We start from the raw sequence: 17006 nt of genomic DNA on the forward strand, positions 1-17006 counted from the left end.
TATTAATTTTTTTTTTTTTTAATTAGAAGATGTAAATGATATATTATATATATAAATATATTTATATATATATAATAATATTATTTAATTTTATATTTTGTAATAAGTAAAATACTTCCTATGATATATATAAATATATATATATTATATATTATATTAATCCTATTTCTTTTTTTCTTTTTTCCTTTTTTTTTTTTTTTTTTTTTATCTTTTTAAGAAAATGCAGAAATATTATATGTTCTTTTAATTTGCATTTTTTTATTATATTTTATTTTATTTTATGTCTTTATGAGAAAAAAAAAAAAGAAAGAAATCTTCAATAATATATATTATTTTATAATGAATATATATACATATATATATAATAATATATATATGTATATTATGTATATATATACTATATATACATATATATTAGAAAATATACACATTAAAAGGATATATGTGCCAAGTATAAATATTATATAATATATATTATATATATATTATATATATATATATATATATATATATATATATGTATTTATATTTATTTTATTTATTTGTTCATATATATATATAATATATTTTTAAGTGACTGTTAATCAATTAATATCATCTATTTATTATTTTTTTTTTTTTTTTTTTTTTTTTTTTTTTTTTTTTTGTAAAAGGTTGTAGATAAATGAAACATATTATTATGCCCGCTCAATAATAACTTATAATAATATTATTATATTATTATATATTTATAATATATGTGTGTATTATTTATTTTCTTTTTCTAATATTTCATAGTTGAATTGTAAGTGTAATATCAGAACATGGTTCATATAATATTTTTTCATAATTATAAGCCACTATAATATTTATAATATTTTTTTTGTTCACAAGATAGATCAATAAAAAAATAAAAAAATATATATATATATATATATATATATTATATATATTTATTTATTTAAAAAAAAATTTACGAAGGAACATATTTTCTATGTATATTCAACCATCTTAAAAAAGAAAAAATATATTTTCATATGTGCATTGAATTATCATTATATATTTTATAAAAGGTTATTTCCTTTTTATTTATTTTATTTTTATTTTTTTGTAGTGAAGATATAATTTTTTCCTTCCTTCATTTTTATATTATAATAACATATATATATATATATATATATATATATATATATTATATATATATTATATCCATATGTATGTATATATTTTTGTATGTACCCCTTTTTGGTTATCATAATGTTAGTCCTCTAAATATTTTATTTACTAAAAAATGCATACAATGTCACACAATTGGATAGAAAAAAAAATCAAATAATCAAATAATAAAATTATCAAATAAAAAAATAAAAAAATAATATGATATATAACAGAATATAATATGTACCTTTTTTTTTTAATAAAAATATTTTATATTATTATTATATTTTTTAATATTGAAAAGGTCAATAAATATAAATCTTCTTGTATATCACTCATAAAAAATAACAAGCTTATAAGAACACCATGTTTTGATTATTCAAAAAATTGTTCCTCAGAAATAAATAATAATGTTCATACATTATTATGTATAGAAAATAAGAAAAAAAGGAAGAAAAGAAAAAAAGAAAAAAATATAATATATATATATCAAATAAATAAAAAATGTGAACATAAAAAATGTGGACTTATGAAAAAAAAATGTTGCCTAGCCTTTATACCAAGAAATCAAAAAATTAACAACATATCAATTAATAAACATAATAATAAGAACAAAAAAAACGTTCTTTTGAATGATAAAAAAAAAAAATATATATATAATGTCATAGAAAAAAAACATGATTATTATAATAAACATGATTCATATGATGAATTAAATTCTTCAGAAATATATCAAATAAGAAAAGAAATTCTTAATAGTCCTAAAAATAAATTAAAAGATATTTTCAAAAAACATATAACTAATAAAATATGTAATCATAATATTAATAAATATAATAGTTTTACTTATATATATTCAAAGGATAATATCTATAAACAACTTGATAGACTCTACAATATGTATGAAAAATGGGATGCATTAAACAAACAAAATAAATCACAACAATTAAATAGAATTAAAAAATTACCAAAATTATTTGGAGTACCCATTGTTCTTAAAGATAATATTATAACAAAAGGAATACCTACAAAAGCAGGTAGCCAGATACTTTTGAAATATATTCCAACATATAATAGCACAGTTGTAAAGAAATTAAAAAAATATGGTGCTATTATTATTGGAAAAACACATATGGATGAATTTGCTATGGGTTCATGTACAAATAAATCAAAGAATCCATTTAATGAACCCATCTTATCATGTGGTGGTTCTTCGGGTGGGTCAGCTAGCTGTGTCGGTTCCAGAATTTTCAACTGTTCCATAAATACAGATACAGGAGGTTCTATCAGAACCCCAGCGGCTTTATGTGGTTGCATAGGATTCAAACCTAGTTATGGCAGGATAAGTAGATATGGAATTATACCTTATAATGAAGAAACAGATGTTGTTGGATTTATAGTTAATAATGTGTTTGATTGTAGTATATTATTAGATGCTTTGTGTGGTAAGGACGACAGGGATATTACTACGATAAATATTGAGGAAATGGCTGAAAAGGAAATGGAAAATGACAACAAATGTGATGATAATATCAAACGTGGTGATAATATCAATTGTGGTGATAATATCAATTGTGGTGATAATATCAATTGTGGTGATAATATCAATTGTGGTGATAATATCAATTGTGGTGATAGTCCTATAAGCCAAAATAAAAAACAAAACAATCAGAATTATGGTAAGAGAAAAATGAAATTCTTTCCTTTATTAAAAAAATATTATTTCTCAAATACCTTTCATAGTAATACACCATTAAAAAATATAACATTTGGTTATATGAATGAAAACGATTTAAAAGAATATTTTGTAGATAATAATATTTATGAGAATTATATATATGTAATAGAAAGTATGAAAAAACTAGGATCATCTTTTAAAAAAATAGAGTTACCAAATTTAATAGATTATTGTTATTTATATTATTTATATTCAATGACTATAGCAAATAGTAATTTATCAAGAATAAATGGAATAAATTATAATATGGATAATATAAATAATGAATCGAACTTTATAAAAAACATAAGATCTAATTTAATTGATGATAATGTATTATCTAGAATTATATCTGGATCAATTATTTCTTCCCATTTTCAAAATAAAAAAAATGACATAAATAATATATTTCATATAATGAAACAACACTTAATATATAAATTAAAGGAAATTTTTAAAAATGATATAAATTATATTTTATTACCATCATTACCAAGATCTAATAATTTAAAAGATTATGATCATAATAATATTAATTATACTAATGAACATAAAATTCAAACAAATGATATTAATAATAATAAAAATAATATAACTCATGGATATAATAAATATATGAAAGAAATATTTTCAGTCATATCATCTATTAGTGGTTTTCCAAGTATGGTAATACCTGTAGGTACTTTTACAAAACAATTTAATGAGCCCTTATCATTTCAAATCATAGGAGATAATTTAAACGAATTAGGATTATTAAAGGTTGCCTTGGCTTATAAGCAACATATGCAAGTTAATAAAAAATTATATGAAAATTTAAAAATGCATCAAAAAGATAAGTAAAACAAAAAAAAAAAAAAAAATTGAAATAAAATGAAGCGAATCAACTAATAAATGGATAGATAAAATAAATAAATAAATAAATGTAAATATTAAAAAATAAATATATACACATAAACATATAAACATATATATATATATATAACAAAACAGAGTATCCATTTGATAAAAGACATGTATATAAAAATATCACACTTATATTTTTTTATACACCACAATAATTTTAACATATTTGTAATATTGATAAAATATATATATATATATTTTTTTTTTAAGTTACATAATTTTTTTTTATTTTTTTATTTTTTTATTTGTTAAAAAACTTCATCCTCTTTAACCACTAGAAAATTTTTTGTGTCAACTGGTGGAGCACGAGACTCATCATTTTCATCACTATCTGTTTTTTGTAATTCATCGAATGATATATTATTATCATTTTTATTATTTTTTTTATAATTGTCTTCCTCTTTTTGAAATTTATCCACAAATTTTTCTTCACTTCTTTCTTCACATTTATCTAATAATGATTGTTTATCTTGTGTTGTTGTATCATTTTTATTTCCCTTTTTATTAATTCTTAACTCTTTAATCTTATTTTTTTTCATTAATCTTTTATTTTTTCGTTTCTCACTCTTTCTCTGTATATAATCTATCTTCTCTTTTCTTTTCGATTGAAATATCTGATTCTCTGTATACTCTTTCCAATTTTTTTCAATTAATTCCATTCTCTCATTTTCTTCATTCCTCTGCTTTCTATAAAGATCAAAGTAATCACTTCCTGCACCTGCACTACTACCCCACACATTAGGCACCTTGTCAATTTTTATTTTCCCTTTCGAACTATCTTTTTTGTCTTCTTCATTCTTTACAGGCATTTTTATTATTCTCCCATCAGATAACATAATCTCATCCTCCAATACTTGCATATTCATTGTGTCAAAAAAAAAAAAAGAAAAAAATTATAAATAAACACTAATATAATTTAAATAACTGTTAAAATAAAATAATAATACAACAGCTAGCTATTATTTTTAATTACATATTCATAATTATAACTAGCCATTTTATATTTTTAATATTTCTTTTTTTTTATTTTTTTTTTCCCTCTCTTTTCCTCTTTTTTTGTCTGACCGGTTCAGGTAATTTATTTATTTGTTATATATATATATATATATATATATATATATATATATATTTTTAATATTCTTAAAAAAATAATTTAACAAGTCTATATATTATTTATCAACATTATTATTTATATATCATAAAAGTTCATTCACAAAAGTAAAACCCACATAATAATTTATAATTTAATTTGTTATGAGTAAATATTTCATTATATCTCAAATTGTAATATATTCTTAAAAAAAAAAAAAATACATATACATATAATAATATATATATATAATATATATATATATTATATTTATATTAAGATTATATTTCCAACATATAGCTAAATGACATTTATGCTTACCATTTTGTATGTATTCATTTTTAATAAAAGTTGAACGAATTAATTTTTATAAAATTAAAAAAAAAAGAGAAACAAAAATTAAAATAAAACAATGTATATTATAACAAAAAAAATAAAAATAAAATAAAAATAAAATAAAAATAAAATATAAATAAATAAATAATAAAAATAATATATAATATAATAATGCATACTTTAATATATATATATTATATATATTTTATATAGCCATGCTTATTATATATATAATATATTATTCCTCAGTGTCCAAAAGAATAATTATTATTTTCTTTTTTAAATAAAAAATTAATAAGTTAAGATAATATATATATATATATATATATTTATATATATAATAATATTTATCTACTCAACATTTATACCCATCATTCCCAATAGCAGCTCACAACATTTTATGAATTTTCCCATTATCTTCTTGTAAATGTAATTTTTCCAGAATAATATTTTTAAAGTAAATATATAAAGAATCATCAAACAAAACGTCATCTAAGCAATAGAACGTATTATAATTACTGTTATATGTTTGTAATAAATATGCAGAATTTTCTAATATACCTGTTCTTGCTATTAATATATTATTGGCATTCGTGCGAATAGCTATTTGATATCCTCGTAAACTCAATTCAACTAACAATATAATATTTATTACATCATCGGATGTTACTTTTTTATTTAATATCAATTTCGAATGTGCTTCACTTAATCTTATTAAACTTTCTAAGGTTCGCACAGTCGTTCCATTATCACCATTGTTATATTTTCTTAATGTTGAATAGTATGTAATTAATATTAATTTCGAACTTTTATCAAAATTTGGGAAATAACCATTCTTCACATAATTAATATATTCTTTTAATTTTTCACTTGGCCATGTTATTTTATTTTTTTTTCCAAATTTGCCTCGATTACCATGGTCTGAATTGAAAGGAGATAATATCATCTTGTCACGTGCTACATGTTCATTATGTGAAATATTTTCATTTAATTTTTTATGTCCATTGTTCATACAACCTTCGGGTAAGTTTCCCATGTGGCTAGTCTCCTTATAATTATTACACGTATTATTACTCTTACAATTGTTAATATTATAATTCACATTATTTTTCATATTATTATGATTATCATCTTCATTGTCAAGACCCTTTTTTACCTCCACATCTTGAGATAAAATATAATCCGCTATTTTATAATCTATTTGACTATTATCTTCAGCTATAACCACCAAATCAAACCTACTAAGCAAAGCATAAGATAAGTTAATTATAATAACCTTACTATCATAGTTAGATAAATTTCCTTTCATATCTTTATTTATCTCAAAATTTGAAGCACCAATTATTGTGCACCTACAATTTAATTTATCTACTATTCCTCCTTTTGCTACTGAAATACTTAATTGTTCCATAGCTTCATGAATAGCATTCTTATTTTCATTCTTCATTAAACAAAATTCATCAATACAACAAACTCCATTATCAGCTAATACTAATGCACCACTTTCTAACATGAAACTATTTCCTTCTTTAATAGCTGCACATGTTAATCCTGCTGTAGTACAAAACATTCCTGACACGTTCACACATATGTTACTTAATTTTTGTACTTCTTTTAATAATTGTGATTTACCTGTACCTGGATCACCAACTAATAATAAATGACACAGGGTTCTTTTATCACAATTATCTGGTTCAAATTTTGTTTGCTTTTGCTTTTGCTTTTGCTTCCTTTTTCTCTTCTCCTTAGTACTTTCCATTAGACCATATTTTATATTAGATATGTTGTTTGTTTCATACAAGGTGTACATATTTTTTTTTTGACATATATCATTTTTGTTTATTTCATATTCTTTTTCTTTTCTTGTTTTTTTTTCATCCATTTCTTCTAGAGAATCCTCGACCATTTCATTCTCTTCATTCATATTTATAATATTATTCCTTACATTTTTTATTGTACTGCTTTTCTTTTTACTCTTCTTATAATTCTTACTAAAATATTTAGTCCACTTATTATTTTCGTGATAAAAAGAATCATACTCATTATTTATCTTGTTCCCACCTATTAAAACAAGTAATATCGATAATTTAGACAATTTGCAATTATACAAATTTGGACATATACTTTCACAAATATATTTTTTCCCTTCTATTTTATTATTTTTAAAAAAAAACCAATATTTTTCAAAAATATTCTGTCTTTTATCTACACTATTTAAATGTGTAAAACCTATATTATTGAGCTGCAAATTTTTTATATGTTCATTTTTTTCCTTCATATTTTGTGTAATTAATCTTGTGTTGATAGGATTATACTTGTCATTTTGACCAAGTGTATTTATGTCCTTCAAAATGGACGAGTCGTCCCCTTTACTATCACAAATGTTTTTATTAACACCATTTGTATCACCCCTCTTATTATTACACATGTTGTATCCCATCTCCTCGCACAAATTATCATTTCCCTCACATGATGCATTTTCAATAAATCCCTGATTCTCATAACACATATCTTGTTGATCATGCAAACATGTCTTGCTCACAATAGAATTAATATATTTAGAAAAATCATCATCCAAAGATATTTCTTTTATTTTGACCTGTTCTAATTCCTTTATTTCGATATAATTGGCCTCAATAAATAATTCAGAATCACATCTTATATCTTTATACAACCTCTTCCATCTTCTTAAAACAATACCGTTGATAATAACATTTTTTCCTGGGTGATATTTTCCAGCTAAATTTTCTAAAAGTACAACCGTTATAGAATAGGGTATATTCGACTTACTAGTTTCTTTTATTTTTATTTCTTGATAATCGACCCTCTTAATTTCATTCTCCATAAATTCGAAATTGGTGCTATTGCATATTTTTTTAACATATATCCCTTTCTCATTTTGCATAGTTCTATTACTATAAAGAGGATTATCATTATTATTATTATCATTATTATTATTATGATTATTATTATGATTGTTATTATCATTATTATTATCATTATTATTATTATCATTATTATTATCATTATCATCCTGAAAATTATCATCGACATTGTCATCTTTCTTTTTATTCTTATCCATTTGTCTAGTGATAAATTCATTCGTTATTTTATCATTTATATCGTACAAAATACCAGAGGCCATTTTTTTCGTATTTACAATAATATTAGGACATCGAAAAAACGTTTCCGTGTTATAATATAACTCAGGAGCAGCGTTCTTTTTAATTACATAGTCACATTTCATACATCTATATTTTTTACTTTCTTCCAATATTTTCTTCTCTCCTACTCTTGTTATAATACCCTCTGTACTTATAAATTTACCAATATGCTTATTCTCAATTTCTTGTATATTATTTATATGAATATCATGTAAGTAAGGTATATTAATTAGTCGGCATTTAATCTTTATATTATGTCGAACAAATATCATTTTCAAACAATTATTTATTTTTAATTTTATTTCTTCTTTTTTTAAAAAACTATATTTCATATAAGAATATAAAATACCTTTAATTAAACATGAACTATATAAATCTATTTGTTCCATAACATTATTATCTTTACAAAAATCATATTCTATAAAATTATTAAAAAAATAATCCATATCATTTTCTTTAACCTTATCCTTTCTTACATGGTCTAATGTGGTTGTTTCTTTTTGTTTCGTATCATCATTATTTATACTATCTTTATCATTAAAATATATTTCATTGTATATATTATCATATTCCTCATTCTTATCGCGCCAAAATTGTTCATTTTGTTTTTCATACATATTATTTTCGTTTGTTCTAAATAATTCAAAACCTTCCTTAAGACATTTAGAAGGAGATGTAGTCATATTATGAAAATGTAAAACATTACTATCAAAATTGTTGTTATTATCTTTATTATTTTCTTCATCCCTTTGTTTTACTTCGTTTTCATTACAAATATTATTGTCACCATAATTTTGATTTTCACCACAATTTTGATTTTCACCATAGTTTTGATTTTCACCACAATTTTGATTGTCATCATAATCGTTTCTTTCATTTTCTTCATTATTCAAGAATTCAAAGTAACAACTAAGAAAGATAATCCGAAAAAAAAGAGGAATCGAATAATTGTTTATCACATCCATAAACTTATGATAACTATTTTGCAAGTAATATATTAATTTGTTCTCTCCATATTCAATAGCATCATGTGCATCAAAATAAAAATTATATATATGCTCGTTTCTGTCCTGTTCATTGTTTTGCACATTACAAAATTCAATATCTTCTATTTTACTTATATATCCTAATGCAATGCTTTTTATTTGTTCATAATATTTTCGATTTTTTAAAAATAATTTTATTATTATTTTATTATAGATTTTTATGTTCTTTATATTTTCCTCTCTATTATAAGTGTAGTCTTCTTCATTGTAACTATCGTCGTCTGTTTCGCTAAAAATACTTGACTCGGAGCTCGAGAGCGTCATTTTTTTTTTTTTTTTCTTTAAATATTAATTAAAAAACAAACAAAAAAAAAAAAAAACAATATAATATAATGTAATATAAAGTAATATGGTAGAATTCAGATTATTAACTCTCTCTTTTACATGTTTGCTAATATGTATCACCATACAATTCAAATAATTCATTCATTTAATATATATATATATATTATTGAAGATAAAAAAAAACCTTCTCTTCCAGCTTAATTTTTTAAAAATGTATAAGCTATTCAAAAAGTAGGAATATATAATGACAAAACAAATCCTCAAAATTAAGTTCACACCACAAAAAAAAAAAAAAAAGAAAAAGAAATTTTAAAAAAACAACATTTCAAAAAATGGAATTTATCAAAAGATAAATATGAAATGAAAAAGAATATAATAGAATACATACATATATATATATATATATATATATATATATGACACTATTATTTATTTCATTTTAAATCTTTGTTTGAATTTATATATATTCACTTTAAGAATGGTAAAGAGAGTAAAAAAAAAAAAAAAAAAAAGAAAAGAAGAAAAATTATGGCAATATTAAAATGTATATATGTATTTATATAAAATGAATAATTTAATTTATTCATATAAATCCTTTTTTATTTACTCACAAAATAAAAGAAAAAAAAAAAAAAAAAGCTTTAATTTTAATATTTATAAAATATATAATAGGTTTGAAATTTAGGAAATACATTTTATTTTTTTATGAGAAATGGTATCATCATAAAAGATTATAATCTCATAATATTTATTTTTTTACCGTTTTAAAATAGGACATAAAATAAGTATTATAAATATAAACATTTATTGTCATATTATGTTGAGAACAAAGGAGATAAAATTACACGTTCCATAATAAATTATTTATTACACATAATTTTTTTTGATCTCGCTCTGCATCAATGATAAAATAATAAATATAATATAATTGATGTTCTTATGAAGGTATTAAATATATATATATATATATATATATTATATGTATATTTTCTTTTTAATGAAAAAATATGAACGCTTCATAATAAAATTGTTGTAATCTAGCCAAATGACATGACTTTTCTAATGTGTTTTTTTTTTTTTACCTGACCTGTTCATATAAAAAAAAAAGGTTACACACAAATAAAATATTTGGAGATTTACAAAAATGATGTGTATATAAGTTCATATAACATTATATAAATTGTTTTAATTATATTCAAATAAATTAATAACAATAGTTGTATATATGCTATGTTCCAAATAATTGGATACCCAATATAAATACAATTGTTTTGTGTATCAAATAATATAAATAAATATATATAATTACATATTTTTAAATAAAGTAAAATAAAAAGAAAAATATTTACATAATTTTTTGTAATTGTATGCTTATTTGTTTGGTAGTGTTACTATGAAAGAATATATATAATATTATATATATTAAACGTTTATATATTTATATATATATATATATTATTATATATATTATATATATCTAAAAACAAAAAAACAAAACAGAACAATATATATGAATTCAAATTCATTTTATTTTTTTTTATTTTATATACATTATGAAATATCATTTTAATTATTTTATTATATATATATATATATATTGAATAAATTTTGTAATTTTTTTTTTTTTTAAATTCATACTTTCAAGGTAAAAGGTATTAACACTTTATTATTTATTTGTATATATAATTATATATTTTTTGTTATATATATAAAAATATATATTTTTATTTATACAAATTATATATATATATATATTATATTTTTTTTTTTTTTTTTTTTGCTATTATTTATTTTATTATTCTTTTTTTTGATGTATTGATATATGCTTATTAGTTTATATCAATTGGTATATATATTAAAAATTTAATTTTATATGCTTATATTTTATTGGACATTAGAAAAGTTGTATAATAACATTTTCATTCAATCATTTATTATATATATATATATATATATATATACTTTATATTGGTAGTATACTTATATGTATAATATTTAAATATTCATTTTCCTAATAAAACATTATTTAAAAATATATATTTATTTAAACCATAATATTTTTTTGTTCAGCAAATTTGATTTAACAAGTATAATATTAAAATGAATATATTAATGAACAAATAAATAAATAAATAAATAAGTGGATAAACACCAGGTGCCATATATAAATAACATATATATATATGTATACACAATAATTTTTCTTATGTTATTTTAATTTTATAATACTTTGTCATATATGTATATATTGTTTAAATAATACGGTACAAATTTATATTCATATATATATGTAAGAATATTTATGTGCACATATATTAAACCATACAACGTTTATTTGCTCATATATATTATTTCATTTTTCAAATAAAGAAATACATTGTATTATTCTAAAAGAATTGTATAAATGTCTTCAAAAAAATAAAGAAAGCAATCAATAGATTGAAGAAATTATGTACTATTAAATCATTTCATATCTTTATGATATATTATCAGAAATAGATTTAAAAATGAGAACAAAAAGTGCAAATAAATTAAACGTAGAACAGACTACAGGTGAAATTAAAAAAGTTGAACTAAATAGAGAATATTATAATTGTATAAAGACATATGCAAGTGATTTACAAAATTTATCTTTTAATTTTTTTCCATCAATAAATACATACACATGTGTACCTAAACTTAGTGCTATTAATACAATAACATTTCATCCATGTATATCAAGTTCTGATTATATTAATAAAACATATACATTCAAGCCATTATTTACTCATCATTTTTTTAGTGACAGTGAACAGGTAATACGAATATATAAATATATGAGCGTTATATGGGTTTATACATACAAGAATATATGCATATATATAAATATATATATATATATATATAATTTTATTATAGGTAATTGGATTTGAAAATTTGAATATAGAATTTTATTACACGTGCGACAATTATGAAGTGTTCATGAAGTTGAACGGGTCCATATGTGACCAATATGAAAATTCAAATTATATCATGTTAATGCTTTTACAAAGTTTATATATCACCACTCCTTATCCAGGTGGCTTTATAGAAAGTGAAGAAAAATTTTTAAGTATATTAAATCGAAATGATAAAAAGCTAGTTAAAAAAAATAGTTATGAGGAACAAGTAAGGAATGCCATATATAAGCCTCCTGGTTATATTATTTATGAGAAACATATTAGTAAAGATATAATTTTACAAATACGCAAATGTGGATTTTCCTCTGAATATTTTAAATTCGATAGTAGTAGTGACATAAAAAATATAAAGAGAGAAACTGTAAGTGGAGAAAATGGTCAGGTATGTGATGAAATGAGTACAAATAATGGAAAAGGAATTCATGAAAATACATCTGGAAGCTTATTACCTACTGATGTTTTAGAATGGGATAGAACTGTGAATAAAAGGAAAGCAGCTGTTAATAATATTTTGATTAGAAGCGAAAAGAGAGGTTCAAGAAGTAGAACGAATAGTGTACATATCAAATCAGACTCTAGAAAAAGTAGTATTGTTAGGAGAAATACAAGTGATAGTCTTAGTAAAAGTAAAGAGGATCTTGAGGATAATACAAAGAAGGTGCCTGGTAATGGCAGGCGAAGGAGGAGAAAAACAAGTACAATTGATAATATGGAAAATAATGTAAATGATAGTAATTTAAATGAAAGTAATACCAATGAAGATATGGGCAATAAGGACAACGATGAAAATGAGGATAATAAGGAAAATGAGGTTAATAATGAAACAGTGGATAATAATGAAACAGTGGATAATAATGAAACAGTGGGTAATAATGAAACAGTGGGTAATAATGAAAATATAGATGATATTAATAATAATAATAATAATGATAATGTTGTTGCTGAAAAGAATAAGGTGGGTACGAGAAAATATTCAGATTCGAAAAACTCCTGCAGCAGCATGAATGCTCGTAACAATGTCCTAAACGTTTGGACCAAAGGAAAAAGAAGAAGACGTAAAAAGAAAAGAGAAGTACTAATTAAAAATGATGCTGACGGTAATAATTCAGGGGAAGAAAATAAGGTTGTAAAAAGTTTGTATACAAGAACTGTTACTGAAAAGGATATGTCACAAATGTACAAAGATTATTTAAAAGTATTAGATGAACGAAAAAACCAAAAGAAGAAAAAGAAAAGAAAAAGACGAAGAAAAAAAAAAAATGTAGAAGAAGGAGAAAAGGAAGGTGAATCTAAACAAACTATAGAAGGAGGAGAAGCTTTAGATAAATGTTCTATTAATGATAAAGAAGGAAGAAAAGAATACAATGAAGAAGGAGAGGGAGAAGAAGAAGGAGAAGAAGAAGAAGATGATGATTATGATGACGACGAATATGATGATGATGATGATAATAATTGTGCAGAAGAAGAAATGGATGAAGAAGAAAGATTAAGAAAATTGATAAGTGAAAATTATCATAATAGATATGATTATACAGTTAAAGATAATTTTGAAATTTTACATAGAAGAGTTGAATGGTTTTATCATTGGTTTATTGAAAGTGCTTCAAATATTGAATATGATTATAGATGGAGTGTAATATTACCATATATTATATTTAAACATGATAAGAGCAAGCCATTTGCAAAAAATAATTTTATTGATAATTTAAACGCTGAATTGTTTAAAAGCCGTGCATCATGTACTACGAGTGCTCAAAAAAAGGATGTTAAGGAAGAAACTATGAATGGTTGTAAAATGGAAGGGGGTTCATTAGAAGTACCAAATAAATTAAGTGAAAAAAAAAATGTATCAACGGTTACCAATATATCAACTGTAACTAATATTTCCAGTGCATCAAAAGTGACTAGCACAAAAGGAAAGTCGAATTGTTTAACAAAAAATCAAATCGAGGAGCAAAATGATAAAGAATTAAGTGAAGGCACATTGAATGTACACAAAAAGGAAAAACAAATCGACGAAGTTATAGTAGTAGAAGATGAAGATGAAAATGAAAATGAAAATGAAGATCAAAATCAAAGTGAGGAAAAAAAAAAGAGTACTGGTAAAAGAGGCTTGTTAACGAATGGTCAGGAAGTAAATGAAAACAAGAAAAGAAACAAAGGTCAAAAATATGAAGATGAACGAAATGATAATTATATTGAAATAGTAGAAATAAAAGATGATGTTGAAGTGATAGAGATATCTGAGGGAGAAGAAAAAGACGAAATAAACCATAAAATAAAAGATAAAATAAAAGATAAAATAAAAGATGTAAACAATGCGGATAGTAGCAAAAGTAATAGTACTAACAATAATAAAAATAATAATATAAGTAGTGATTGTAATGGTAGTAATAATAATAATAATAATGTTACACAAAAAGATGTTGTGTGTTTTCCAAAAGAATATGTAATTACCAATGATCTAGTCAAACAGGCAATATTTGATACCTTGAATAATGTATATAGTAAAAATGAAGAAGATTATTATTCTTTTCATAATGATCATGATGTTGTTTATTTATATGCAGATTTGCTCAAGGAAAAAGAAAATAATAATAATAATAATAACATTTTAGATGGACAAAAAGAAGATAAAGATACTGCCATTCAAAAGTGGAAGAGAGAAAGTGTTTCAAAGACAAATGTAATAGAATGTTTTAATGGTAAGAAAGAAGAACAAGATGAAGAAGGTAACGAGTACTGTTATTATTTTTATTTATTTGGTTTAGCAACAACTTATACGTTCTTTACATTTCAATTTGATAGAAATAGAATATCTCAATTTTTGATTTTCCCTCCCATGCAATGTAAAGGGTTAGGTATGCAGGTTTTAGAAAAGATTTATCATTTATCAATTGTTAATACAAACATTAGAGAAATAACGGTTGAAGATCCAGCAGTTTCATTTACTCAATTAAGAGATATCATTACAATAAAAATGTGCATTGATTTAAATATTTTATCACCGAGTGTTTTATATCCACAAGAATATTTAACAACAAAAAATATTCAAAAGGAAAATGTAGAATTAGATAAGAAGAGGTTTATGGCAGTTTGTAAAGAAACACACAAGCAAATTACTAGAATGATCGAAACTTTAATGTTAGCTGATGTATTACCTCACCCTGCTCCTGCATATACAGATAATGAGGAAAAGGTTACAGGTCTTAGGAAAAGAGAGAAGAAAAATGATAACAACAGTTGTTTAAATTCAATGGAATATTTTGAATCATCTGATTTATGTAAAGAAGTGCGAATCAAAATAAAAAAGAGGATAAAAAATGATTACATAGGAAATTTGATTAACAAAAATATGAATTGCATGGCAAGTGACGTCTTCCAAGATTATGTAAGAAAGGGCTAAAAAAAATAACAAAATAAAGAAAATAATAAAATATATATATATATATATATATATTTGACATATTTATGAATATATCATATTTTGTATATACACTGACACCATTTATATTCCAATGTGTGTGCAACTAGCCATTTTGTATTTTTTTTTTTTTTTTTTTTTTTTTTTTTTTTTCCCTGTATAAAGGTTGTATATACACATTTTGGCTATATAAATATTTATGTTCATGTTATCATTAGAAAATATAAATTCAAATGTGAATGTTTATATATATATACGTAATCATATTTATTGAATTCTTCCTTTATAGGTGAAAGAAGAACTATATAAGTTGTGGAGGAAACAATGTAGAGTTTATTATAGGTAAGTTTAGTAATCAAAAAAAAACAAATAAAAAAATAAAAATAAAAATAAAAAAATAAAAAAAAATAAATAAAATAATAATAAAACTACCTGTACGTTCATAAATATTTAAGAAAAACACTTATTAATATTAAGTGCAACGTATTTGGTAATATATATATATATATATATATATTTATATGTCGTATTTTTTGCTTTTTATTTATTATTTTTTGTTTTTGTTTTTATTTTAATTTTTTTATTTTTATTTTTATGTAGGACTATAAGAAAGTTAAGAAAAATATATCCATTATAACTACATACGAGCACACGTAAAAGTATAATATAAAAAAAGTATACACTGCTTTATCAAGATGAACTCTTTTTAATTATTATTTAATTTTTAATTTGAATATTTATTTCTTCTTTTTATTGACAAACATTGAATATGAATATATGTCAAAAATGAAAAATGAAGAAATAAATATACATAATAATAATATTTAACTACATATATTATATCGGTATACTTAGAAAAAAATAATAGAAATATATCTTTGTTTTTTTTTTTTCTTTTTTTTTTAATATTTTAATATCTTTTTTAAATAACATACATATATATATATATATATATATATATATAT

General features: G+C 21.4%; 4 protein-coding genes across 4 annotated transcripts; 2 read left to right on the forward strand and 2 right to left on the reverse strand.

The window, feature by feature from the left end:
- Window positions 1-1378: 1378 nt before the first annotated feature.
- Window positions 1379-3694, forward strand: PGSY75_0416100 (putative glutamyl-tRNA(Gln) amidotransferase subunit A; the record flags this gene model as incomplete). Its single annotated transcript, XM_018784211.1, has 1 exon — window positions 1379-3694. One exon carries the CDS (start codon window positions 1379-1381, stop codon window positions 3692-3694), a length of 2316 nt encoding a protein of 771 aa, XP_018643373.1.
- Window positions 3695-4005: 311 nt separating this feature from the next.
- Window positions 4006-4623, reverse strand: PGSY75_0416200 (conserved protein, unknown function; the record flags this gene model as incomplete). Its single annotated transcript, XM_018784212.1, has 1 exon — window positions 4006-4623. The coding sequence occupies one exon, from the start codon at window positions 4621-4623 to the stop codon at window positions 4006-4008; it is 618 nt and encodes a 205-aa protein (XP_018643374.1).
- A 948-nt stretch (window positions 4624-5571) lies between these two features.
- PGSY75_0416300 (putative DNA helicase MCM9) lies at window positions 5572-9657 on the reverse strand (the record flags this gene model as incomplete). The annotated part of the gene is made up of 1 exon (XM_018784213.1): window positions 5572-9657. One exon carries the CDS (start codon window positions 9655-9657, stop codon window positions 5572-5574), a length of 4086 nt encoding a protein of 1361 aa, XP_018643375.1.
- Window positions 9658-12185: 2528 nt separating this feature from the next.
- Window positions 12186-16678, forward strand: PGSY75_0416400 (putative histone acetyltransferase; the record flags this gene model as incomplete). Its single annotated transcript, XM_018784214.1, has 4 exons — window positions 12186-12473; window positions 12577-16008; window positions 16331-16383; window positions 16642-16678. The coding sequence occupies 4 exons, from the start codon at window positions 12186-12188 to the stop codon at window positions 16676-16678; spliced, it is 3810 nt and encodes a 1269-aa protein (XP_018643376.1).
- Between the last annotated feature and the right edge of the window lie 328 nt (window positions 16679-17006).

The sequence above is a fragment of the Plasmodium gaboni genome, chromosome 4 (genome assembly GCF_001602025.1).
Source record: "Plasmodium gaboni strain SY75 chromosome 4, whole genome shotgun sequence".
In the NCBI taxonomy this organism is placed as follows: domain Eukaryota; phylum Apicomplexa; class Aconoidasida; order Haemosporida; family Plasmodiidae; genus Plasmodium; species Plasmodium gaboni.